The sequence below is a fragment of the Mandrillus leucophaeus genome, unplaced genomic scaffold, assembly GCF_000951045.1.
Source record: "Mandrillus leucophaeus isolate KB7577 unplaced genomic scaffold, Mleu.le_1.0 Scaffold46, whole genome shotgun sequence".
NCBI classification, from domain to species: domain Eukaryota; kingdom Metazoa; phylum Chordata; class Mammalia; order Primates; family Cercopithecidae; genus Mandrillus; species Mandrillus leucophaeus.
Genome location: NW_012104920.1, coordinates 606,839 through 618,208, shown reverse-complemented (window position 1 = coordinate 618,208; position 11,370 = coordinate 606,839). Strand labels below are relative to the sequence as shown.

The window sequence follows — 11,370 nt, the reverse complement described above, 5'->3', positions numbered from 1 at the left end:
CCCGCCCTTCCCAGAATGTCCGGAATGAGGTCCAGCTGAGTCCCTCCTTGTGCAACCGCTCACCTGCTGGGACAAGCCAGCGTCCTCTCCTCCTCACCTCATACCTAGTCCTTCCCACTCTCAACTTAGATGGAATCCTCTTCTGAGATCTGAGCACTGTGTATCCAGCAACAGCTAAATCAACACACGAGAACTGACCAGCCACGTCTCTAGCTTTCTGGAGGAGAATGCCTGAGGGCTTGGCTGCCCCAAAAAGACTGGATCAGCCTCTTCTCTGACGACCTCAGAGCTCCTAGTTCTCCGTGATTTTCCCTGATGTATCTGGTGGCCCTACCACTGGCCTGTCCTAAAACAGCCTTCCTCTAGGCCTCAGCACCTCTTCAGGAGGCCTCAAAACAAGGGCAAGGCCTCCTCCAAGATGTCCCTGCAACCACCCTGCGCGTTCACACCATTTCCACCAGGTCCCATCTCAGGCCTCAAAGCCTCCCAACCCCAATCTGACCATCAACCATATCTGCTCTATGTAAAGTGTGCAGGACTACAGCTGCCCAGAGGATGAGGCCCACAGGTGAAATGCAACCCGGGCCATTTCCATACCCTACACATACATCCCTTGTCCATAATGGTGACACACCCACCTCCCACCTATCAGGCCCACTGCCCAGGTCCTTACCCACCTCTAGCTCTGTCTGCAGGCATGTGTCCTGTCCCAGCAAGGGGGCCACCATGTCATTGGTGACAGGCAGCTTGCTGGGCAAGCTAGAGATGCAGTGGAGCATGACGGGATTGACACCATTCAGGTACTGGTACCCGAAGAAGTGATCTTCACACCAGTGCTCTGTGACATACTCTGGGGGGCAAGAGAGGGGACCAGTTGGTCTAGAAGCTACCTCCCTAGATCCTGGTCCTGTCAAGTCCTTTGCTTGTCATTGTGGTTTAGGTTTTCTTCCCAAAAACTCTATGAGGTAGGAATCATTGTATCTTCAATTTAATACTAGACAGTAAAGGTCAGAGAGATGGAGTGACTTGCACAGCCGAGTGGCAGAGCAGGGATTCGAACCTAAGTCTTTCTGGACCCAAAGCCTGGATCACTTGGTGGTTGGAGTGGGGGAAGAGAGTCATGTGTCCCTGATCAGGACCAAGATTCCCTAAATGACTGTGACCCTCTCCCAGGCAAGCAGAGTGTCTCTGTCTCCTGACTCCCCCTGTTTCTGTCCCCTCCTCAGAGAAGGTGCTTTGTTCTCCAGAGGAATCTGGGAGATGCCACCAGTGAAGCCAGGAGCCCCTCCCCCTCAAATCCAGCAGTCTCCCTGGGAGGGCTGGGAGAGGGTCCTTTCCCAGGAAGGAGAGGAAAGGGTCTGAGTACAAGATAAGGTGAGGGTAGACATCTCCTGCCTGGCTCCGCTTACTTGTCGTGAAGGTCTTGTGGCACCAGAAGATGTTCTGCATGTCATCCAGCTTCTTCCAGGAGCCCTTGCGATCCAACAGCCCTCGAAGCTTCATTCCCAAGGACCTAATGGGAGAGGAAAAGATGAGGATGAGGTCTGGGGGCTAAAGTCTGCTGGGAACCACTGTGTCCCCCTCTGCCTGGAGGAACTAACAGGGTCCATCACCAGAGTAGAGATGCCTAACAATCCACATGGGAGAAAAAGCCTAGTGCCCAGTGGAGGCTCTGTGGCCTCGGAAGACCCTGGTTCATATGTAACCATCCCTAAGACAGGCCATTGTACTTACATATAAAGTTGGCACACACAGCCCTATGGTGCAGACAAGCCACCCTCACTGGTGTTTTGGCCTGTGTTCTCCAAGCTGCCCTCTCGTCACAGACGTCCACTGGCTCCCCTCTGCTTACAGGACAGAGCCCCAGCTGCCAAGCCTGACTAGCCCATGGAGATCCCCACCAGCCAGCTTCTACCAACCTTTCCAGCATTTTCACCCACCCTGGGCATTAAACAGGGCCAACCAAGACCCACTCTCCAAACATGATCAGAGACATGCTTTTTACACTGGACAGTAGAAGAGGGGCTGGCATGTGGAGGGATGCATATTCTTCATTTTGTGAATGTCTGTACTGTTTGAATTTTTACAGTGAGCATTATTTTTTTTTTCTTCTTTTTAAGATGGGATCTCCCTGTGTTGCCAAGGCTGGAGTGCAGTGGCTGTTCATAGACACAATCATAGCTCACTGCAGCTTCAAACTCCTGGACTCAAGCAATCCTCCTGCCTCAACCTCCCAAGCAGCAGGGACTACAGGTGTGCCCCACCATGCCCCGCAACGTTATTTTATAATATGGAGAAACATGCTTGAAATTAAATCAGCTTTCCCCCACTTCCAGGTCTTCGTTTAAGCTGTGCCTCTGGTAGAAAGCCATCTACTACATCTCTATGATAAAAATCTATCTGTTCTAGGCACGGCTCAGAAGCAAAGTCCTTTATGGAGCATTGCCTGAACAGCTCCAAAACACATGCCTTGAATCTTTCCACTGATCATTCCCTGCATCCTACTGTAAGCCCAGTGGACATATATCATCCCCATTATACTATGAGCTCCTCAGGGCAAGGACTTGGCTGTGTCTGCCCCACCATACCCAGTTCATAATATGCACTCACTGAATGGGCTTGAATCAAAGGAAAGGGAATGCAGGCAGGACTCGGTGGCTCACGCCTGTAATCCCAGCACTTTGGTAGGTGAAGGCAGATGGATCACCTGAGGTTGGGAGTTCGAAACCAAGCTGACAACATGAAGAAACCCCATCTCTACTAAAAATACAAAATTAGCCGGTAGTCCCAGCTACTTGAGAGGCTACTTGAGAGGCTTGGGTAGGAGAATCACTTGAACCCGAGAGGTGGAGGTTGCAGTGAGCCGAGGTTGCACCACTGCACTCCAGCCTGGGCAACAAGAGTGAAACTCTGTCTGAAAAAAAAAAAAAAGTGACGTGCCCTGAAAAGTGTGGGCACCTGGGGCTACCAGGGTGGCCCTCAAATATAGCAAAAGATGGGGAACAAGAAGTACTGCAGGCTGGGCGTGGTGGCTCAAGCCTGTAATCCCAGCACTTTGGGAGGCCGAGACGGGTGGATCACGAGGTCAGGAGATCGAGACCATCCTGGCTAACACAGTGAAACCCCGTCTCTACTAAAAAGTACAAAAAATTAGCCAGGCGAGGTGGTGGGCGCCTGTAGTCCCAGCTACTCGGGAGGCTGAGGCAGGAGAATGGCGTAAACCCGGGAGGCAGAGCTTGAGATCCGGCCACTGCACTCCAGCCTGGGTGACACAGCCAGACTCCGTCTCAACAAAAAAACAAAAACAAACAAACAAAAAAAACCAACAACAACAAAAGGAATGGAACATGGAACAAGTACGCCTGTGGCAATAGGTCAATAACATAGGATGCATAAAGAGGGTAATGTGGGCTGGGGGAGGTGGCTTATGCCTGTAATCCCAGCACTTTGGTAGGTGAAGGCAGATGGATCACCTGAGGTTGGGAGTTCGAAACCAAGCTGACAACATGAAGAAACCCCATCTCTACTAAAAATACAAAATTAGCCGGTAGTCCCAGCTACTTGAGAGGCTACTTGAGAGGCTTGGGTAGGAGAATCACTTGAACCCGAGAGGTGGAGGTTGCAGTGAGCCGAGGTTGCACCACTGCACTCCAGCCTGGGCAACAAGAGTGAAACTCTGTCTGAAAAAAAAAAAAAAGTGACGTGCCCTGAAAAGTGTGGGCACCTGGGGAAGGCAGGGTGGCAAGGGGGGAGGAATGATCTGACAGGCCCAAGAACGATGTCCCCTGGGCTCCTAAGTACTCACTCACTCACTGCACAAACGCTTGTTGGGGGTCTGCCCAGTCAACACCCCGTGGGGGTGGGTGGGAAAACCGCGAGGAGTTCAGTCAGAGGCTGAGGAGTCTGGGGGCAGGGAGAGGGGAAATGGGGAGCAGAAGGGGGAGACAGGGGCAGGAAGGGGACAGGGGCCATGTAGAGAGGGAAGACTGTGGGGCAGGGAGAGGGAATGAGTCCAGAGAGGAGGGACTGGGGTAGGGAGAGGGGATACTGGGGATAGGGAGAAGGGGCAGTTTGGGAGCAAGGGGAGGGGATGGATGGGCAGAGATGTGAGATGTTCATCAGAGGAGCAATGGCCTCACGCAGGGATGGCATTGAAGAGCAGCGAGATCGTCTTGGTGGCTGAGTATCGAATATTGGGCTCCATGTACATCAGGGATGGGATGTCAATTTTCATGGGGAAGCCAGGCAGGTACCGATTCCCACTGCTGGGGGTTGGGGGTGTAGAAAGACAGAAACCGGTCACTGGGCTCTGCAGCCCAGCCCCTTAATTCCTTCCCTCTTTCCTGCCTTCCGAGTTCCCAGGTCTCCCTTACTCCTGGCTCCTCCCCTGCCCTCTCTGCTCCTGACCTAAACTAACCTCCTCACTCTCCTCCTCTCTGCCAGACCCTTTGGGGCCATCTCCCGTCCTGACACTTGAATGAAACTGCATTGTCATAGACCCTTACCCCTCCTTCCTGGCTATCAGGACCCCATCCCCTCAACAGCCCCTCACTTGACCTTCTTTCCCCTCCTTCCCAAGCTTTAATCTTCACCTGTCACCCTGGTCTACACAAGTTGTCGTCTTTGTCAAGGCAAATTTCTTGTCCGACTCCATCTCCTGAAAGCTGTTGACGTCTACTATGCGGGGGAAGCCAGGGGCATAGATCTTCCAGCTTCCGAGGGAAAGAGGCCAGAGGTGTCAAGTCATGCTCAGGATAAACACAAGTCTTAGCTTTAAAGACACGACTTCAGATTAAAACTTCAGAAACCACCTACTTTCTGGATAGGTGACAAGGAATTGGACATTTCTCCATGAAAGCACTGGGCTTCACGTAAGGGTAGCATTTGAGGATGGCATTAATGCCCACACTGGGTTAGCGATGGGTTTGTGTTAAGATTAAAATCATGGCCGATTTATGGGGGGAAGATGAGAAAGGACTGAGATTGGAGGATACTTCAGGTCACTTCTGATATTGGGATCTGGGTTACATCAGGGACAGTTGAGGGCTGAGTATGGATTCATTGGTGGTGTTGGGACAACTGTTACTATTGGTGTTCTCAGTTCAGACTCAGGGTCACTATTAAAGTGGGGTTAGGTCCAAATAAGAGTCCTGATCCAAGTTAGGCACCCAAGGTTGAGAATGAGGTTAGAGTTAGGAACAATCTGATTAAGGCTGAGGTCAGAATAAAGATGGGGAAAGAAGTCAAATTAGGCCACCCTCACCGGTAGCATTCTTGTCGGGCCCGGAGCTCCCGTGTCCTGTGATCCAGGAGGAGGGGAAGAGAGTCCTGACAAATAGTTCTTGCTGTGGGGAATGAAAATTACTCTTGGCATAAGTCTCTTTTCAAACAACATCTTCTGCAAACCTTGCCTGAACCCCCTGACCCTTGAACCCAATCCGACAGCCACATCCCTGTGAATCACGTAGCAGTGCCCCCACGTTCCTTGTGTATTCATCAGTAGAAGGGATTCAAGACAGCCTAACCCCCAAATTATAACAACGTTCCTAATTGTTGGCATGTGTATCTCCCCTCCAGACTATAAACTCCTTGAGGGCAGAAGTCGTATTTTTTTTTTTTTTTTCTGTATTCCCAGCTTCCAGCATGGTGCCTGGCCCATGTGTATGAGATGCACTTGGTAAATGACTGATGAACAAATATATTTTGTGTAGCTATGGATGGATGTGCTGTGGTGACAGATGAGAGTTTATAGTGAGGTCTGTGGAAAACTTATTATGGACCATGGGGTAATATTGACTTGCCTCACTTTGACCTAGAATATCCCTCCTTCATCCTGAGCCTCCTCCCAACACCAAGAGCAGCCCTATTGTTGCCTCTCCAGATCGGACAGCTCTGGAAATTGAAGATGCTCAAGCCCAGCATCCATGGAATCCAGAAATTCAACAAGGAATCTTAGCAGCACCTCTCAGGGTCTTCATCCACACTGGAAAAGCTAGTAGTAGGGGAGGGAACAGGGCCTCTCCAGCTAAAATCTTTTTTTTTTTTTTTTTTTTTTTTTGGAGACGAAGTCTTGCTCTGTCGCCCGGGCTGGAGTGCAGTGGCCGGATCTCAGCTCACTGCAAGCTCCGCCTCCCGGGTTTACGCCATTCTCCTGCCTCAGCCTCCCGAGTAGCTGGGACTACAGGCGCCCGCCACCTCGCCCGGCTAGTTTTTTGTATTTTTTAGTAGAGACGGGGTTTCACCGTGTTCGCCAGGATGGTCTCGATCTGACCTCGTGATCCGCCCGTCTCGGCCTCCCAACGTGCTGGGATTACAGGCTTGAGCCACCGCGCCCGGCCTCCAGCTAAAATCTTTAAGCAGCCAGGGCTTCTCCACCTGTTAAAATCTAATGACTCAATGTGCGGATTAGTTCCTCTCTGGGTTCTGGAGGAACTCACTCTGGAGAAGTGCAGAGCGAGGCTGTGGAAAGCAAAGTGCTTCCTATGTGTATGAGAGAAGGGTGCACGCCTATATGAGTGGGTGTGTCTATGTCAGTCTCCAGAAGAGTCAATACCATCTGGAAAACCGTCGCATTTCGGGGCTTGAGAGGTTCCCTTTTTTCAGAAGACATCTACTTGGGAGCCCAGAGTTTCTGACCTCAATCTTGTTCCCTACACTCTGGGGCTCTGTGAGACCCCACTCCTAATCCCAAAGGACACCTGCAGTACAGTGTAGTCCTCGTCCCTGGCCCACCTGTTCCTGGCCTCAGCTCCACGGTGCAGTAGCCTTCAATCCACTGATAGCAGGGGAAGTGGGATACAGTACCATCCGGTTGGGTGACACAGATGCGGCTGCAGTACCAAGAGTCCTTGCGGAAGAAAGCGTAGCGCTCCTTGTGTACACGCAGCAGCAAGAGCTCACCCAGCTCTGCCGAGCAGCGCACCTTGTACTTCTGCACCTGAGGGGACCAAGACAGCAAGCAGGTGAGAGGCAGGGAACTGCCAAGGCAGTCCTTGCGCCTTGCAAGATGCATCTACAACTAAGCCTGTTCGGGCATACAAACCTGAGCTGCTGCTAGCCCACACCTGGCTTTTGTATGAATTAGAAAAAGGGTCCCCTGGCCGGGCGCTGTGGCTCACGCCTGTAACCCCAACACTTTGGGAGGGCGAGGCAGGTGGATCACCTGAGGTCAGGAGTTCAAGACCAGCCTGCCGGATGAAACTCCATCTCTACTAAAAACACAAAAAATTAGTCGGGCTTGGTGGCAGGCGCCTGTAATCCCAGCTACTCGGGAGGCTGAGGCAGGAGAATCGCTTAAACCCGGAAGGCGGAGGTTGCAGTGAGCTGAGATCCCGCCACTGCACTCCAGCCTGGGCAGCAAAAGCAAAACTCCATCTCGAAAAGAAAAGAAAAGAAAAAAGTGCCTGAGCACAGTGGGCACTGCATTTCACTAGCTTCCTAGGCCGGCTGGGAACCCTTGTGGAGGCCACCTGAGGCTGGCAGAGGCAGGCAGATCCCCTCCAGATAAGAGGAAACCCAGGCTCAGAGAGGGGAAACGATTTGCCCGAAGCCCACTGTCAATTATGGGAGGAGTTTAGGAGCCAGGGGAAGTCCCTCGACTCCCTGTCCAACGCTCCTTCCTCTCCACAGTCCTGCCTGGATGGAGTTCCTCATCTCCAGAAAAGACAGAGACCTCAGTAGGGAAGGTGAGGAGGTCAGGGCCGGTATCCTGACTTCAGCGGGATCTCAAGAGTCCAGGAGGAATGCTCCTGCCGCCTGCGGCCCCTGCCCCTCAGAGGTGGCGCTTCCCTGTCTCCTTTGTACTCACCGATCCAGGGGCGAAGTCCCTGCCCATTCGATCTAGCCGCTGCTTGGGGCTTTCACCACACGTGCCCACCAGTGTGACAGAGATGTTGTCCAGTGTGCCGGCCCTCAGGTAGGGACCAGTGGTCACACACAGGCGGTACACTGCCATGATGGGAAGGAGGAAGGGATGCTCCCGGCAACGCTGGCCGCAGGAGCAGCCGGCCTGGAGGAGGAGAGCGGCAGGCCGGACAGGGCTGGGTTTCTGGGTGGAGGGCTAGGGGCTGCGGGGCAGGGTAGGGCTGAGGAAGGGCCCAGCTCTGTCTGGGATGTTCCTGGGCTCTCTCTCTCCGAAGTTCCCTGCTGGTGGCTCGGGCTCCCTCTCCCCGCCCACAGTCTTGCACTCTAATACTTGTTTGCTTGCCTCTGACACAGCCGGTCCCTCTGGCTGACTCACCCAGATGGGTATCAGGAGCCTGGGTTCCACTGCGGAGGGAGGAACCAGATGCTGAGACGGAGACAAGGAGGAGGTGACGCCTGTATAATTGGGACACTGCCCTCTGCCTGGTCAGCGGCCCGGACTGATGCCCTGGACTGCTTGTCCGCCCAGTCCCCAATGTCCCCCAAGATCTGTTCCTCCCCATTCCCAGGCGGAGATGAGCACAGGGCACCTGCATTCCTACGTGTGAATCATCCGTGTGAATCACTAAACAGTGGAGAGCTGCACGTGGTCATAAATCTCATGTGACTGCAGCCACACGCAGGTGAGTCGCACACGCATTCCAGCACACGTCAAATGGTCAGGAACAGCTCCCCTGTCACCCCATACACCGATCCCCCCCCGCCTGGCCCTCTTTGTCCCCAGCCTTTGGCACGCCCGACCTCATTCTCTGCTCTGGAGTAGGGCCAGTCAGGAAAGCGAAATACAGCGCCGGCAAACAGCGTCTGAAGGCCCCGCGTGGCATTCTTTCCGCTCCAGGACCGCCCTGCGCCTGCAGGACCCGGGAGCCCGAGTGTCCGGGATCTGGGCCACGTGGGACTGGGGAAGAACCTCTCGGAGGGAGAAGCCCATAGTGCGCAGCGGCCCCGCGCGGCCAGTTCTGGCGCCGCACCGTTCAAGCCTCCGCTATGCTCCAGTCCCTGCGTCCCAGCCTCGGCTGGGGCTCTAAGAACGGGAGGCAGAGAAAGCTCAATCAGCAGCAGGTGGGCTTCACCCGCCGCCTCTGAATCTGTGCCAAAATATTCTGCATAGGTACACACAATCCTCTTGCGGTTCTACAAACCTGGATTTTCATATAGAGAATTCTCTTATAAAAAAAGAGTAACCGCTGTGCTAAGAGCCCGGATAGCTCAGTCGGTAGAGCATCAGACTTTTAATCTGAGGGTCCAGGGTTCAAGTCCCTGTTCGGGCGGATTGTTTTACCTTTTAAGGTACCGCACTTCGCTTAAAATAGTAACAAAAATAGTTACTAGCTTTTAAAACTAAGTGGAACAGAAACTTGGTTTCCGCAAAATACGGCAACTGACGGTGGAGGGTAATAAATATACTTTGAAAACGACATACGCGAGCTGTATTATCGAATTTAAATTTTCTGGTAGCCACATTACAAAGAATAAAAAGAAGCAAGCGAAATTAATTTGACGGATCTATTTTACTTACCCTAATATATCAAAATCTTATTTTAACACATAATCAACATTTTAAAATTATTAATGAAATTTTAAGTCTTTTTGTTTGTACAAAGCCTTCAAAAGAAGATATTTAGCAGCTGGCAATGCATCCGAATTCATATATTTCAAGTGCTCGATAACGGTGTCTACCATATCCAACAGCAGATTTTGTTTTATTTTCGTTTTCTTTCAGTGACGGGTGTGGAAGACACGCAAAATAGAATGTCCAGTAATGTACATAATCTTGAGAGCTAGTAACAGGGTGGTTCCATGGTGTAATGGTTAGCACTCTGGACTCTGAATCCAGCGATCCGAGTTCAAATCTCGGTGGAACCTTAATTTTTTTTCTTCAATATCAGCATGTTGCATACTGTTAATTGATTTTCACACAGGAGATACTCCTATGACCCAAGAGAATCCGACCGAAAAAAAAAAAAAAGGAAACTAGGACACTACCAGTTATTTGTGCTTTTCCTACCAGGTGATTGGGTCCTATAACACAGTGTTAGGAGAACATACAACAAATTATTTAAATATCTTGGAAGCTGAGCTAACATTTGAAAACATGTTAAAATAGAGATGTTATGAAGAAAGGAAACGTTGCTTCAGCAGCTACTATCAGGTCTTAGCTTGAGGGATGAATGCAGGAGTATGATCTGTCTGGACGACCAAACACGGAAGATGATGGTGAAACTATTAACAGGGGAATTAATAAAATTACTCTCTGCATGTAAATAGGTAGAGCCTAACGGAATTATGTCAGGTGCTTGATCCACCAGAAAAACTCCGGCCTGGCAGCGGTGGGATTCGAACCCACGCCTCCGAAGAGACTGGAGCCTAAATCCAGCGCCTTAGACCGCTCGGCCACGCTACCTGCGTGAAAGCCCGGTGTCCCCGTTGTCCTCCTAAGAGACTAGAAGCAGGGAATGGGGCAAAACTAAATGTGCCAAACTGATCCATCTCCTTTTCCATATCTTTCAGACTGGAAATGGGGAACCATCGAGACTCTGGACCGCATAGCAGCAGATGGCAGAACAGATAAACGAGAAGAGACAGAAACACACAGAAATTTACAACAAAACTAGTTTATTTGGGTGGGACTACATCTGGGAGTGGGGAGCGCCTGAGCCGGAAGCAGCCCCCAATCGGGCAGCCGGAGCTCTGCACTCGCTCGCTCACCCATTTTCCGTTGTTCTCCCTCCCTGTTTTTTCAACCTATATGCACCCTCGCTCTCACCTGGCTAACATGCTTTGCGCCCGCTCCCTCTACCTGGCTTGGCCTCTGCGATCCAAACCGCGCGCTCCTGGTATGTCCGCCCCCCACTCCCCCAGCCCTGCCCCTTTCCCACTCTAGTACCGGTAAGCTAGAAGATGCCGCCGCCCGCCAGGTGGCTCTGTGGCGCAATGGATAGCGCATTGGACTTCTAGTGACGAATTAGAGCAATTCAAAGGTTGTGGGTTCGAATCCCACCAGAGTCGATTTTATTTCAAATTTTCCTTTTATCCGTTTTTTTCTCCCCCTACCCTATCGCTCTCTTTTTCCACCTGGTTTCTATTTCGATCTCAGTTCCCGCCCTGCTCTCTTCTTTACTTACCTGTCTGCCCCGGGGCTTGGGCCATGGAGAGCAGGACTGAGGGTGGGAGACAGAAGGGAAGGGAAAGTGGGCGTGGACGTCGAGATAAAGGCAGGCCCCTGGCTCGGGGACACACGGGGATTTAATAACCACTTTATTCCATGCACTAGGGACTCGGGAAGGGACTGGGACTGGGCTGGGGGGCAGAGAGAGTACAATCCTAGACGCAAGGAAGAAGTTGGGGCAGGGAAAAGGGACAGGAACCAGGGAAATATATATTTATATAGATACTCTAATATAGACCACATCTCACCCGCGCGCTGAGCCCGCGCGCCCCGCCGCC

The 11,370-nt window shown here is 51.9% G+C and overlaps 1 protein-coding gene and 4 non-coding genes across 6 annotated transcripts in view; 3 read left to right on the top strand and 2 right to left on the bottom strand.

The window, feature by feature from the left end:
- Positions 1-9,015, bottom strand: part of ALOXE3 (arachidonate lipoxygenase 3) — a 32,356-nt gene extending 23,341 nt beyond the window's left edge. The window contains exons 1-8 of one of the 2 annotated variants that reach the window (XM_011994517.1): positions 8,665-9,015; positions 7,808-8,268; positions 6,733-6,937; positions 5,264-5,345; positions 4,593-4,712; positions 4,140-4,265; positions 1,410-1,513; positions 678-850 (exon numbers count right to left, since the gene is read on the bottom strand). In XM_011994517.1, the coding sequence (XP_011849907.1) occupies positions 678-850; positions 1,410-1,513; positions 4,140-4,265; positions 4,593-4,712; positions 5,264-5,345; positions 6,733-6,937; positions 7,808-7,954 (957 nt within the window). In that variant the 5' untranslated portion in view covers positions 7,955-8,268; positions 8,665-9,015. Of the gene's footprint in view, positions 1-677; positions 851-1,409; positions 1,514-4,139; positions 4,266-4,592; positions 4,713-5,263; positions 5,346-6,732; positions 6,938-7,807; positions 8,269-8,453; positions 8,510-8,664 lie in introns of those variants that run through there. The other variant, XM_011994518.1, reaches the window with a different exon arrangement.
- A 106-nt stretch (positions 9,016-9,121) lies between these two features.
- On the top strand, positions 9,122-9,194 carry TRNAK-UUU. The gene has a single exon. It is a non-coding gene; the product is annotated as a tRNA-Lys (tRNA).
- A 523-nt stretch (positions 9,195-9,717) lies between these two features.
- Positions 9,718-9,789, top strand: TRNAQ-CUG. The gene has a single exon. It is a non-coding gene; the product is annotated as a tRNA-Gln (tRNA).
- A 456-nt stretch (positions 9,790-10,245) lies between these two features.
- On the bottom strand, positions 10,246-10,327 carry TRNAL-UAG. The gene has a single exon. It is a non-coding gene; the product is annotated as a tRNA-Leu (tRNA).
- Positions 10,328-10,843: 516 nt separating this feature from the next.
- TRNAR-UCU lies at positions 10,844-10,932 on the top strand. The gene is given in 2 exon segments: positions 10,844-10,880; positions 10,897-10,932. It is a non-coding gene; the product is annotated as a tRNA-Arg (tRNA).
- Positions 10,933-11,370: the final 438 nt, after the last annotated feature.